Below are 13,812 nucleotides of genomic sequence, written 5' to 3'. Positions count from 1 at the left end.
CGCAACATGACCTCCCAACTCCTGTACTCACTACTCTGACCAATAAAAGAAAGCATACCAAATGCCTTCTTCACTATCCTATCTACCTGCGACTCCACTTTCAAGGAGCTATGAACCTGCACTCCAAGGTCTCTTTGTTCAGCAACACTCCCATGGACCTCAATTAAGTGTATAAGTCCTGCTAAGGTTTGCTTTTCCAAAATGCAGCACCTCTCATTTATCTGAATTAATCTCCATCTGCCATTTCTCTGCCCATTGGCCCATCTGGTCAATACTGCAGCATATAGCACAATATCTTAGGTTTGAATCCTGATCCATGGGAAATGATGAAGGTGACATTATCGTTAGCGTCTGTGCCTTTGTATGAGTTGAATGTTTTGGGGGAGCAGAGGGAGGAATAAAACAGCAATGGTTCAATTCTTAATCACTGCCCAGTGATTCTTGCTAGAAATATATACATGAGCAAAGATTGAGATGGCAGCATTAAAACTGCAGGTGGTCATTAAAATTGCATTCTACTGCTTTAATATTTTGTATAGTGCCCATTTATCATCAAGTTCAAGTCCTAGAGGTGATGGAGAAAAAAAAAAGAGTGAACCCTCCGAGCATTAAAGAAGTGAATCACCAATTTATAGAAACCTGGATTACTCATTCTTGAAAGAATTTAATTGACAGTATTTCCTGGAGAAATAGTTCCTAAAGAGTACAGCATTTCAAGAAGACAGCACACCATCAACATTTTCAAGGAAATTAAGGATCGGTAATAAATGCTGGCCTAGCCAGTGATGTCCATACCCCATGTACAAATCAAAATAAGATGCAAACTTGTTTGCCCAACATCCATTCTCAGATGAGTCAGACTTTCTCCAATTGAATGTCAGAAGTACACATCTCAAACTCTATTTCCCAGCTAACATGTTCATTGCCCTGCCTGGTCAATTTCCAGGCTGAACTAGTTCACTATTTCAGTTTAATATTTGACCCTGAGCATGATTTTGTGACTCCATCTACATTCTAAAGACCATATACTTTTTTTTCTGTAATGCTAGGAATTTCAGGCCCTACCATCGCAGACCTGTTGCTGAATTATTCATCTCATTGCAAACATTTCCAATAGTTGACCATTAATTTTCGACTCACAATAAACCTCACCACATTAAAAATTCTGCTGTTAATGACTGAATTTGCACCAAATTCCTCTCACCCAGCACTGTGGTGCTTAACTGAGCCATGCTGATTGCTGGAGTGCAGAAATACTTTGATTTCAAAATTCTCATCTTTCAACTCACAATATAGCCTCGATCCTCCATATCGCAGTAATGTTCTCCAAACGTACAAAGCTCGGACTTCTGTTTGTCTCTAACCGTGGCTTCTTGTTCACAGCCTCTCCCATTTCATTTGGGGCACAATAAGTGGCTGTAAATGTAGCTGTCTGGCCTTCAGATTCTAGCATGTTCTTCCTAAACCTATCCATCTCTCTTTTTCCTCAGGCATATAATATTTCCTTCTTTGGCTCAAAATATGTCTTAACAAATATCTGAAGGTGCTTTGCAGAATATAGTATTAATAGTGCTACCTAAATACAAGTTGTTGATGATGTCCCGAAAGTAACTTGTACACTTGACCATGCAACAGAAAGGGTACCATTAATCAAATTGTCAAACTATTAGCTATACTTGAAACAATTCTCTGACTGTTACAGAAATACTTTCATCTCAACCAGCCATCATTTTTTAAACTTAGGTGACATAAACCAAATATTGCATTTAATGGCATTCACCCTTCCTTTAACTCATCTTTATTGATTAGGATTTTACATCTTGATGCGGCGTGTTGCAAACAGCACGAGCTGATAAAGTCACATCAGGGAAATGGAACTCAAGTGTATGTCTTTAACTAATCAGCTTGAAGTATTGAAGACTCATTCACAGAACACTTAATGGAGACATTATTCATGGGCATACTGCCCCAGAACTTCCAGAATTAACAATTTCAAACTCAAATGTTTAAATTTTTCCAACTATACCTTAAAATTCTGTAGTGTGAAGATGTGCTAATCTTTAATGGCTCGTGTTTTGCTAGACTAAATTTTGTATCAGGATGTCTGCTGTAGTTAACAGACCATTGCTTCAGATGGTGATACTGATGAGTCAGCGAATACTGCTAATTAAGTTGCACAGGTTATGAAAAGGATTAGGCTCAATAAACTAATTGGCTGCCAATCTTTTTATGCTTTATTATATTCTTTAATGAGAACAAGTCAAAAGGATTACTCCACAAACAGATTACAAAGCCATCTATGTACAAACTTCTACTAAAATGGTGACCAAGGGCTGTAGCCACAAGACTTGATGAGAATTAAAACTGAAGGAAGGTAGTTAATTCTTGTTTCCAAAAGAAATTTTTAAAAGTTAAATTTTAAGAATGTTATGGTCACAAAAATAACAGTGAACTTAATTTCTTAAACTTGCCTTTTGAAGAAATGCCCATTGGCTTCAAACTGTTCCCGTAGCATAAACTTTCCTCGATATTCAATTATAAAGGTATCAGGAAGCAAATCTTTGGCAGCTTTCAATATTCTTTTATTTTTCTGCACTTGACTCTGAAAGAAAAATTTCTTAATGATGGACATAGTGCTAATTATCATAACAGAAACAGGCAAATGTCTATTCTGTGATATAAGAACTCTGCCTCCTTCTTACTCCACCCCTCCCCTCTACACCAGCTTAATTTCCTGCTCCCTGCTATCATCTTCAACCATTCCAGTGTAATGAGTTTATATTCACACCACTCTGTACAAAGTAGGGTAAAGTATGTACAATTGCTGGACAGCTATTCATTGCAACTTAAAAAGCTTTGTTTACATATCACACAGAGGTAAAAAAAATCAATGACAAAATAATTTACAAAGGGGTAATTAATTGAAGAAGCAATCAAACTTCACAAACAATACCACTACAGTGTGAAAAAGTGCAACATTCTCTTTAAACTTTGCAAATCTTCCTTCTATTAAGGCTACACTTCATTTTTAGAATGTGTTGTACTGATTGCCATGTTGAGAAAATAATTAAAAATTGGCAATTTATAATTATGGGTACCTTTCACAACCTCAGCCCATCAGCAACATTTCCCACTCCAAAGATATTTCCACCTGCACCACCAGCTCAAACTTTAGGCCTTCAGCCTGGTTTCTGAGTGCCCCATCCCTCCAATCTCACTGTTTGTTTTAAAAAGCCCAACCCCAAACTTTTAAGCCAGTTTCCTCAGCATTAGGGACTGCTGCTAGCCCCAGCAGCACTCCTCGTGGTGGTGGTGGTGTGACTACTGAGTTATTGACCAATCTGACTGGCTAGCACCTCTCTAAAGTGGGACTATCCTCCCGAGAAAGGAGAAGTCTTGCTTTAAAACAATTAAAGCCGCGCCCAGTAATTAAATTGCTGCAGGGCACAGAAATAGAAAATCATATAGTATAGGAGAGGCTCTTCAGCTCATCGTCAGTGTCCCCAAAAATTAAATTATTACCTATACTAGTCCCATACTCTTGAAAATTATGAGACTTCAAATGCTCATCTGAATACTTTTAAAGGTTATGTGGTTTCCTGCCTCAAATACGACCCCAGGCAGTGCATTTCATAACTCACCCTCTAGGTGAAAAAGCTTTTCCTCAAATCCCCACCAAACATCCCATCTTTCACTTTAAAACTATACCCCTCATTACTGACCCTTCAACTAACAACAAAAGCTGCTTTCTGTTCCACTGGTAGCCACTGAAACAGATTTTCCTCAACTTATTTGACTTTTCAGCCTAATCGACGGCAGAACTGCAGTGCATATGGGGCATAAAGAGTTAAGCAAATTTTCTGACATAAGTCTTGGGAGATTATCAGGGATGATCGAGAGAAATGGAATTACAAGGCAAGCAGACTAGATTAAAAATTAGCTAGACAAAATCAAGAGCAATCTTTCAAAGCACTTGAAAGCAATGACTGCCTAACAGTTTAATTCTGGAGACTTAAAATCATTGATATACATAGTGAATGTAACATGGGATCAGAAGGAGCATCTACTTCTCCAGTTCCACATTCACTACATATTTTCAAAACTTAATTTGTTGGTTTGAGGACTGTGTATTAAGATGCAAGCAAATACATTTTTTGAGTTCAGTCTGCAGTAATTTTGCAATGTAGACATCAAACAGGTGTCAACATCTCTTGCTGACATTTGTTGTTAAAGGAGCTGCACTCCAATTATTTTGCCTTTATCAAGATGACAAAAATGGAAAATTCCTGGCTTGAAACCAGAATAACTGATGCCACTTAGCACTCAGAAAACAAACTTTGCAGGATCAGATTGTAAGGCCATATTATAATTGTTTCACATTGATGGCAAGTATTTATGGGTAAGCACAGAAGAAGGATTTTGATCGAATTGCGGCATAAACATAGTAATTAAGTAACATAATGGAAATGAATTTGTATTGCAAATTGCCCTGGCAGGTTTGATGATGATTCAGAAGTTGGAAAAGGTGTGAATAGTGGAAAAGGAAGGCTACCTGGGAGTAGCGTGTCATAATATTCGGGAGGCAAAGGAAGAGAAACAAAAACACAGAATGAGATGGAAATAAAAGGGAAAACAAATGCTGTTTGCAATGAAAATAAGTTCAGGATGAGTTGTTCTTTTAACAAAATCACTGACTGTTGAACTGTGAAGGTTATTTCTTACCTCAATTGGAGGCTTAAAGGCTGTAAGGTTGGTGTTTAGGTCTGATCTACTGACCACTTCCATTTTCTCATGTCCATCAGTTATCTCTACTGCTAGTCGATGTGCTTCAAGAATATTTTGGATATCCTCACTGTACTGATTCCCATCTGCTTCCTCATAGCGATCCATCCAGGTTTTGATTTTGTTTTCCCACACAAAACTGGCATTATCAACAACATCGGTTTCTGATACTGAACATTGCTGAACAAGAAAGCAACAACACAAATCAATGCATGCACATCCCTTGAATTTCTGTTTCTCTCCCTCATCTTGCATTTGCACATGCACAACATACATTTAGGACAATAAATACACTAACATTTTCTATCTACACCAACCCACAATATTAAAATATTAAGCCTGAGAACTGCATGCATGCAAAAGTTTGCAGCAAGGCAGCACAGTGGCTCAGTGGTTAGCACTGCTGCCTCACAGCACCAGGGACCCAGTTTCAATTCCAGCCTCGGGCGTCTGTCTGTGAGGGGTTGGAACATTCTTCCTGCTTCTCCATGGGTTTCCTCTGGGTGCTCCGGTTTCCTCCCATAGTCCAAAGATGTGGTCAGGTGAATTGACCATACTAAATTGCCCATAGTGTTAGGTGCATTAGTCAGAGGGAAATGGGTCTGGGTGGGTTACTCTTCGGAGGGTCAGTGTGGACTTGTTGGGCTGAAGAGCCTGTTTCCGCACTGTAGGGAATCTGATCTGAGCTAATTTTACTTCCACATGTAGGGAATTATTAAAGTTAACCAATTAGTAACTAATTTAGGACAAAGATTAAATGAAATAAGTAAGAATTACAATAAATTTATAAATAACACCTATTCACTTTCAAGAACTGAAAATAAAACCTTTCTCACACTTGTGTTTACTGACCTCTTCTAATGAAAGGAATTGTAAATAGCAATGTATGATCCTTTTCCAAATATATTACCTGAAATTCAATTCAGTGACTTTCCTTTTGAGCTATTACTTTTTGCCAAAGCCAAAAATCAGATAGGAGCAGAAATCATGATACCTGCTCATGATATTTGCTTCATTGATGAAAACCCTAGTTAAATAATGCCTCCACATTGTAAAAGCACACAAAACATGACTTTTAAGGAACTGATCACTTATTTTCCTGAAGAATCCACCCAAACATGTGATTACCTGATCCAAACTGGACATGACAGATCTAACTTAAATGCTTAACCACAGCACTCATCAACCCACAGGAGTGGGACCAGAATTAGAAATGATCATTGAATATCACACTTCCACAATTACTATTAATTAAAACATCAAAAATGATTGTCACACCCAAATGTAAATCATTATTGACAAGATTGCCGATAAAGCTGTGTCACGATATTATTAAATGAAACGGATAACTTGCGTTTATGTTGGCTTTTTCATTAAGGATAATATTACAACTGTACTTCGGGAAGATATTCCTGGGAATACATCCAGGGAAGTTATTTGGGTGGAACTGAGAAATAAGAAAGGGATGATCACCATAATGGGATTGTACTAGATCTGCTAAAAGCAGAAAGAAATTGAGAAATAAACCTGTAAGGAGATCTCCATTATCTGTAGGGCGGTTATTATCGGGAGTTTCAGTTTTCCAAACATAAACAGGGAATGCCATAGTGTTAAGGGCTTGGATGAAGAGGAATTTGTTAAGGGTGTTCAAGAAAATTTTCTGATTTAGTATGTGGATGTACCTACAAGAGAAGGTGCAAACCTACTCTTGGGAAATAAGGCTAGGCAAGTGACTGAGTTGTCAGTAGGGACCACTTCAGGGCCAATGACCATATTAGTTTTAAAATAGTAATGGAAAAGGATAGACTGGATCTAAAAATTAATGTTCTAAATTAGAGGAAGGAGAAAGTGAGGTCTGCAGATGCTGGAGATCAGAGCTGAAAATGTGTTGCTGGAAAAGCGCAGCAGGTCAGGCAGCATCCAGGGAACAGGAGAATCGACGTTATGCCCGAAACGTCGATTCTCCTGTTCCCTAAATTAGAGGTAGGCCAATTTTGAGGATAGCAACGATGTGGAGGTGCTGGTGTTGGACTGGGATGGACAAAGTTTAAAGTCACACAACACCAGGTTATAATCAAACAGGTTTATTTGTAAGTACTAGCTTTCGGAGTGCTGCTCCTGATGAAGGAATAGTGCGCCAAAAGCCTGCTGGACTATAACCTGGTGTTGGGAGATTTTTAATTTTAATGGTATTAGACAAAAGCTTTCAAAAGTTGATTTGGGGGGGGGGGGGGGGAGGGATGTTCGCAGGTTAAGGGATGTCTGGAAACTGGGAAGCATTCAAAAATGAGATTACAAGAATCCAGAGGCAGTATCCTCCTGTTAGAGTGAAGGGCAAGGCTAGTAGGTGTACAGAATGGATGACTACAGAAATTAAGGCTTTTGTCAACAAAAAGAAGTATATGTCAGGTATAGACAGCAGAGATCGAGGGATTATATAAAGGCATTAGGAGTACACTTACGAGGGAGATCAGGAGGGCAAAAAGGGAACGTCACATAGCTTTGGCAAATAGGGTTAAGGGGAATCCAAAGGTTTTCTACAAATACATTAAGGCAAAAAAGGGCAACTAGGGAGAGAATATGGCCCCTCAAAGAACAGCAAGTCAGCCTACATGTGGAATTGCAGGAAATGGGGGAGATACTAAATGATCATTTTGGATCAATGTTTACTGTGGAGGAGGAGATGGAAGATAAAGATCATGGATAAATAAATAGCGACATCTTGAAAAATGTCCATGTTGCAGAGGTGGTGGTGTTGGACATCTTAAAACGCATAAAGGTAGATAAATCTCCAGGAGTTTATCATCAGGTGTACCCTAGGACTTTGTGGGAAGCTTGGGAAGTGTTTGCTGTGTCCCTTGCTGAGATATTTGTATGATCAATAGCCACAGGTGAGGTGCGAGAAGACTGGAGGTTGGCCAATGTTGTACCACTATTTAAGAAAGATGGTAAGGAAAAGCCAGGGAACATAGACCAGTGAGCCTGACATCGGTGGTGGTAATCCTAAGGGACAGGATTTACATGTATTTGGAAAGGCAGTGACTGATTAGGGATAGTCAATATGACGGGGGAAGTTGTGTCTCACTGAGATGATTGAGTATTTTGAAGAATTAACGAAGAGGATTGATGAGGGCATAGCGGTGGACTTCATCAATATGGACTTCAGTAAGACGTTCAACAAGGTTCCTCATGTTAGACTAGTTAACAAGACTAGATTACGTGCAATAAAGAGATAACTAGCCATTTGGATACAGAACGAGCCCAAAGGGTAGAAGACAGAGGGTGGTGGTGGTGGAGGGTTTTTTTTCAGACTGGAGGTCTGTGGCCAATGGTGAGCCACAAGGGTTGGTGCTGGTCCACTGTTTTTGTCCTTTATATAAATGATTTGGTTGTGAACATAGGAGGTATTGTTAATAAGTTTGCAGATGACACCAAATTAGAGATGTATGCACAGTGAAGAGAGTTACTTCAGAGTACAATGGGATCTTGATCAGGTGGGCCAATGAGCCAAAGAGTGGCAGGTGGAGTTTAGATAAATGCAAGGTGCTGCATTTTGGAAAGGCAAATCAGGGCAATTCTGGTCTCCCTCCTGAAGGAACAATTTTGTGAATCTTGAAAGATTTCAGTAAAGCTTTACAAGAATGTTGCCAGGTTTGGAGGGTCTGAGATGGAGGGAGAGGCTGAATAGGCTGGGGCTATTTTCCCTGAAACATTGTAGGCCAAGGGTTGATCTTAAAGAAGTTTGTAAGATCATGAGAGGATAGGATAATCATAGGATAAATAGATACGGTATTTTCCCCAGGGTGGGAGAGTCCAAAACGAGAGGGCATATGTTCAAGGTGCGAGAGGACAGATTTAAAAGGGACCTAAGGGTCAACTTTTTTACGCAGAGGGTGCGTGTATGGCTTGAGCTGCCAGAGGAAGTGGTGTTGGCTGGTACAATTACAACATTTAAAAGGTATCTGGATGGGTGTATGAAGAACAAAGTTTGAGGGGGATATGGCCAAATGCCGGCAAATGCCACTAGATTTATAATAGGGTATCTGGTCAGCGTAGACGAATTGGACCAGAAGGTCTCCTTCCATGCTGTTTATCTCTATGACTCTATTTTAATTGTGTATACATATGGAGGTGCACAGTCTTTTTATAATATTCAACATATAAGATCAATGTAATAGCATAAATTCTTCTTACCTTTACTCTTGAAGATTTTCTGGATCCTTCTCGGAAAGGCTGAAAGATATGAAATTTATCTATTTACTTAATAGAAGCCATGTATTAGAACATGCAAGATGTCTCTCCTCTCCTCTTGGCTTTATGCTTTATCATTGCTCAGTGCTCTTCCCAACCAAATTAAGATTTCCATTTCACAATTTTGTAAAGCAATAATATGAATACCATTTGTACAGGGTTTCCCATGAAGCTCTGATCTGATTAATTCTTTTATTTTAGCAGAATTCTCATTGGTGACCAGGTTTAGAAACACTAGTAGACCACGTCGAAGACTGGTTATTTAATATTTCTGCAACAGCAATGCATTTGAGACCTCAATTTGAAAGGTAACCCAAAATGCCACAGCACAAATCAAGTCGGTGTAATTCTTAGAAATCTCCAAGATCATGAAAGCAAGCAACTGTGTAAAATCCAAACTCTCTTCATGTGTCTGCTTTTTCATCTACCACTTCTATATCCTATTTTCATTTTCCTCATTCCAGTTATACATTTTGTCTTTAAACATTAAATTTTTATTTTCTATTTGCCCTTCTCTCTTTCTTGACCTTCATCCCTCAAGAGTACCTATAATGAAAAGTATACTTTCTAACTAGACAGAAATAATGATTTGTTCAATTACATTTCCTGCTTTTACATACATTTTGCTGAACATAGTCTTAACATTATCAAACCAAATGATTAATTATACAAACAAAATAGAACATACTCTTAAAGAGGCTATTATCATCAAATTGAGTTCCTCAAATCTCAAGGACAGAAAGCACACTGGCCACAGCAATATTGCTGGACTCAGCAAAAACCACAAAACGTACATGACAATTTCAGATGTCCCTAACATTTTCTCCGAGGTAACACACAACAGCATCCAGCAGATTAAATTTTTGATTGGTTTTGCATGGAACGTAAGCCTGGATTGAATTCAACCATGCAACCTTGCTAACCAGAAGGATGAGTCGTACAAGTGGCCCAATCACTTGCACAGAGAAAGAACAGCTTTCCCCATTTCTGTATGACAGAATTCAAATCTTCACAACTAAATGTTCATGTAAGCCCTTGCTGGGGGCAAGAGAAGAGAGGAAAAAAATAAATAAATATCCTATCCCTGTAAAAATTTACAACCTAGATAGTCAGATGTGCAACAGTCTACAACTCTGTTAAAACACACCTGCAGTTTTAACACATGGAATCACCAGTGAAGCACCATTTAACAGCAATAAAGAAACAATAATGTGTTAAGCCAACGTAAAATGAAACCTAGGCTGGGAAAATTGAACATTAAGAATCAGGAAGATCATAGTTATTTATGCTAGGTAACTTTACACTAATTTATAAAGCTTCCAATTACAAACAGGCTTGAAAATTTATTAAAAGACAAACCTTGAATTCCTGAGGACCTCTGTATTCAACAGAATAACACAAAAACAACTGCAGTATTTGCCATAGATTTTGGAAGCAATTAGAGAGTTGCACCCCAAACTGATGATCAAAGGAGTGCTAAATTGAGGCCGTCAGCACAGAAAAGTAGGTCAATTACCAAAGCTGTTCGGATTTACTTTCTAGCCACGGATTTATTTACAATAACAACTTGGTGTGTTAAAACAAAATTCTTCTTGTTCATTCCTCTGGTTCATTTGCAAATTCATCTTAAATCTGATTACTGACCATTCATCACTGGGAGTAATTTCTCTTTCATTTCTTCTTTGAAAATTTATTTGGGACATCCATATTTGGGAGCATTCCCTGCTCAAAGAAGAACCATCCCAGCTTCAGCACTCCTTCCACATATTAAGTCCTCCATTACTGGTGTTTAGTCTATTAAATCCCCACTGTTCTCTCCAAAGTCTTGATATCTTCCTAAAAATCTGAAGCCAGAATTAGAGACAATATTCTAAGCTGCGGCCTACCAGTGATTTATCAGTGTAACTTTTTAAAAAAAACTCATTGTTCTATTTCTAAAACCAAAGATTTTGGAAACCTTCAAAAGTAGCCTTAAGATACCAGAATTATCTTCAAATGTGGGCACTATTTTATTTCTAAATACTATATTTCTGTTTCAAACATGCTATCCCTTATGTTACAACACAGTAGTTGCAGACAGGCTGTACAGATTATTACTTTTGTACAAAGATCCTTCTAATGTGATTGTCATATTAATTTATAAAGTGTTTTAATGTTGATGATTTACATACAGCAGTAAACTTAAATATCAAGGCTGAACTTGAAAAATAATGTTGTTCAAAATTAGAGTGGCTTTACAATTGAGTACAACAAACATGACTTCCCCATTACTGCTTTATTATGTCAAACAGTAGAGCCATGTTCACTAATCTCTGAAGAACCTATCACAGTTAGTTTCAGGTAAACTGATGGCAACTGAGAAAGTTTGCAACAGAATAAAGCCTTCAGCTGCGAAGTGTAAGACAGGCAAAAGAACTGCATTAAATAATGAGGAGGCTTGCACAGAAATATTCCTTGTATGTCAAACATAGCTGCAGCAGTGTTGCCCAATACACCAAGTTTTACTTTCTTCATTACTGTTCACAAGTTCAGTGCCAAACAGGTGTTTTAAAACAAAAAGTAGAAATTTCCATCTCAACACCATGGAAACACCAAGATGGCAACGACAGGAGCCAATCTGTATCTCTGGATTACCAAAGCAGTAGGTCATTACCACTATGTCACCACCTCCCCATAAATTCTGCTTCTGCTCCATTTCCAGATTGGTATGCAAGAGAGAGGAAGGACAAAAAAAAAAGTAGAGGGCAATATATCATCAAAGACATCTGAGCAACATCAGGTTTGGGCTGTACTCACGGGTCAGACAATTCTCATCTCCAGCAAGAAAGAACCACCTCCTTTGAAATGTGGCTTTCAAGCAGAGCACCAATTAGGGGGTTAGAAAGATCATCAGATGCTAAACATACCAAGTGGGAAAGCAAGTTTATTACACATATGCGAGTCACATATTTTATTCCAGTAAACATTATCACAGACAGATCTCCTGAGGACATTCTGCTAGCATGCATTTTGACGGGTATATACGAGACAGAAGCTCAGTGTCGATGTTGTTTCTACAGCCAGAAAGGGTGCATTCCATCAAAGCAGGGTGCCCCTTGATCCCAAACTAATGTGGAAGATTTTCTTTTCTTCTGCAAAGGGGTGAGTGAATGCTGTCTGGAGCCATTTGATTGTGGCAATGGTCTCTTCCATTTCTTGGTTGGTTTGCATAGTAGTGGTTATCCTGTGCAAGTATTGTAATATCCTAGGTTCCAGTCCATCCTGATAGTATCAGTTCTGTTGTGCACAGCATTTTGATTCTAACATAATTAGAATAGTATATAAACTCCCTGAAGGAGCTTTTGTGGTGCAGTAGTAGTGTCTCTACCTCTGGCCAGAAGGCTTGGGTTCAAGTCTCATTTGTTCCATAACCACCACCACTGATGTGCAGTGGCAGCAGTACCATTTAATAAATGCACTGTAGAAATTCAAAAGGTTCCTTTGATAACATCTTCCAAAGCTGCAACTGCCATCACTTAGAAGGATTTCAGCTCCCTGCAAAGCCACACACAATTATCTCATGGAACTATATCATTGCTATTTTGCTGTTGGTGCAAATCCTGGAACTCCCTCCCTAATAGCATTTAGCTTATGCATATCACATGGATCGCAGCAGTTCAAAGAACGCATCTTACCAGCAATGTCCAGATCCCATTAAAGAATGAAAAAAACATTCATTTGCTTGCCACAAAACTTGACCATGACTGTTCACAATTTTTACCAACAACGATTTTTGAAAATGATAGAACAGGCTGAATGATATCAATATGGTCTTGCCCACTGTATCAACAAATATTCACAATTGAGTACAGTGATAGGAGACTATTTAATATAGAAGTCCAGATTTGCCCAAGCAAAAACGTTTTCCCACCTGCCTTTTTTAAAAACGTGGCTAAAACCTGAGCGTTATAAATGCTTGACTTAATAAAGAAATTAAACTCATGTGCAGTAACAGAAAATCACTTGCACAGCACATTACATTCCACTGTAAAACAATGACAGATGGGAAAATGTTTACAACAAATCATTTTAACATTATTAGAGAAAGAAAATTAGTATTGTGGTTGTATCTACACCAGATGGATTGCAACAATTCAAGAAGGCAACTCACAAACACCCTCTCAAGGGCAACTAGGTACGGCAACAAATAATGACCTTGCCAGTGATACTCAGACCTCATTAAATATACATGATAAAAAGTCTAATTTCCTTTGCTCTGTTTCTATCTGTTTTCTCCAATTAGCAGTCAAAAGTACACTTACTTGTATGTACACTTTATTAACAAGCGATAGTTCATTAAACTAAAGAGTTCACCACTTACTTCTTCAATTCCCCAAACATCATCAATAGCCTCAGATGTTGGTTATTCACTGTCCGCCATGGAACAAAGAAGCTTTAGGGACCTCCTGAGACACAGTGATAGCGTTCCTACCCTGGACTGGGTGGCCCGAGTTCAAGTCACACCTGCTCCAGAAGTACGTAATAACATCTCTGACCAGGTTGATTAGAAAAATAGGAACAAAGGACCTTAAAAGGCTCATGTAGTCCAGTGATCACGTCCTGCTTGTCAGCCAGAAAGCTGGAGTTTAAGCCCCACCAGCTCTAGAGCTGTGTAATAACATCTCTGAACAAGTTGATTAGAAAATATCTAGAATAAAGAGTTTGTCTATGTCCATACTGGTCTGAAAATGTTCGATCGTGTCTCATCTCAGAAGTTAAGCAGACCCAGGTCTGGTCAAT

At 38.5% G+C, this 13,812-nt stretch overlaps 1 protein-coding gene across 6 annotated transcripts in view; it reads right to left on the bottom strand.

Annotated features, from left to right (window-relative positions):
* The window catches only part of kmt2e (lysine (K)-specific methyltransferase 2E), a 128,233-nt gene that overhangs the window by 56,525 nt on the left and 57,896 nt on the right, over positions 1-13,812 (bottom strand). For all 6 annotated transcript variants that reach the window (XM_043713859.1, XM_043713861.1, XM_043713856.1 and 3 more), the window contains exons 8-10: positions 8,977-9,015; positions 4,723-4,962; positions 2,472-2,602 (exon numbers count right to left, since the gene is read on the bottom strand). In XM_043713859.1, the coding sequence (XP_043569794.1) occupies positions 2,472-2,602; positions 4,723-4,962; positions 8,977-9,015 (410 nt within the window). The remainder of the gene's footprint in view (positions 1-2,471; positions 2,603-4,722; positions 4,963-8,976; positions 9,016-13,812) is intronic.

The sequence above is a fragment of the Chiloscyllium plagiosum genome, chromosome 23, assembly GCF_004010195.1.
Source record: "Chiloscyllium plagiosum isolate BGI_BamShark_2017 chromosome 23, ASM401019v2, whole genome shotgun sequence".
Lineage (NCBI taxonomy): Eukaryota > Metazoa > Chordata > Chondrichthyes > Orectolobiformes > Hemiscylliidae > Chiloscyllium > Chiloscyllium plagiosum.
This window is presented reverse-complemented; position numbering and strand designations above follow the sequence as displayed.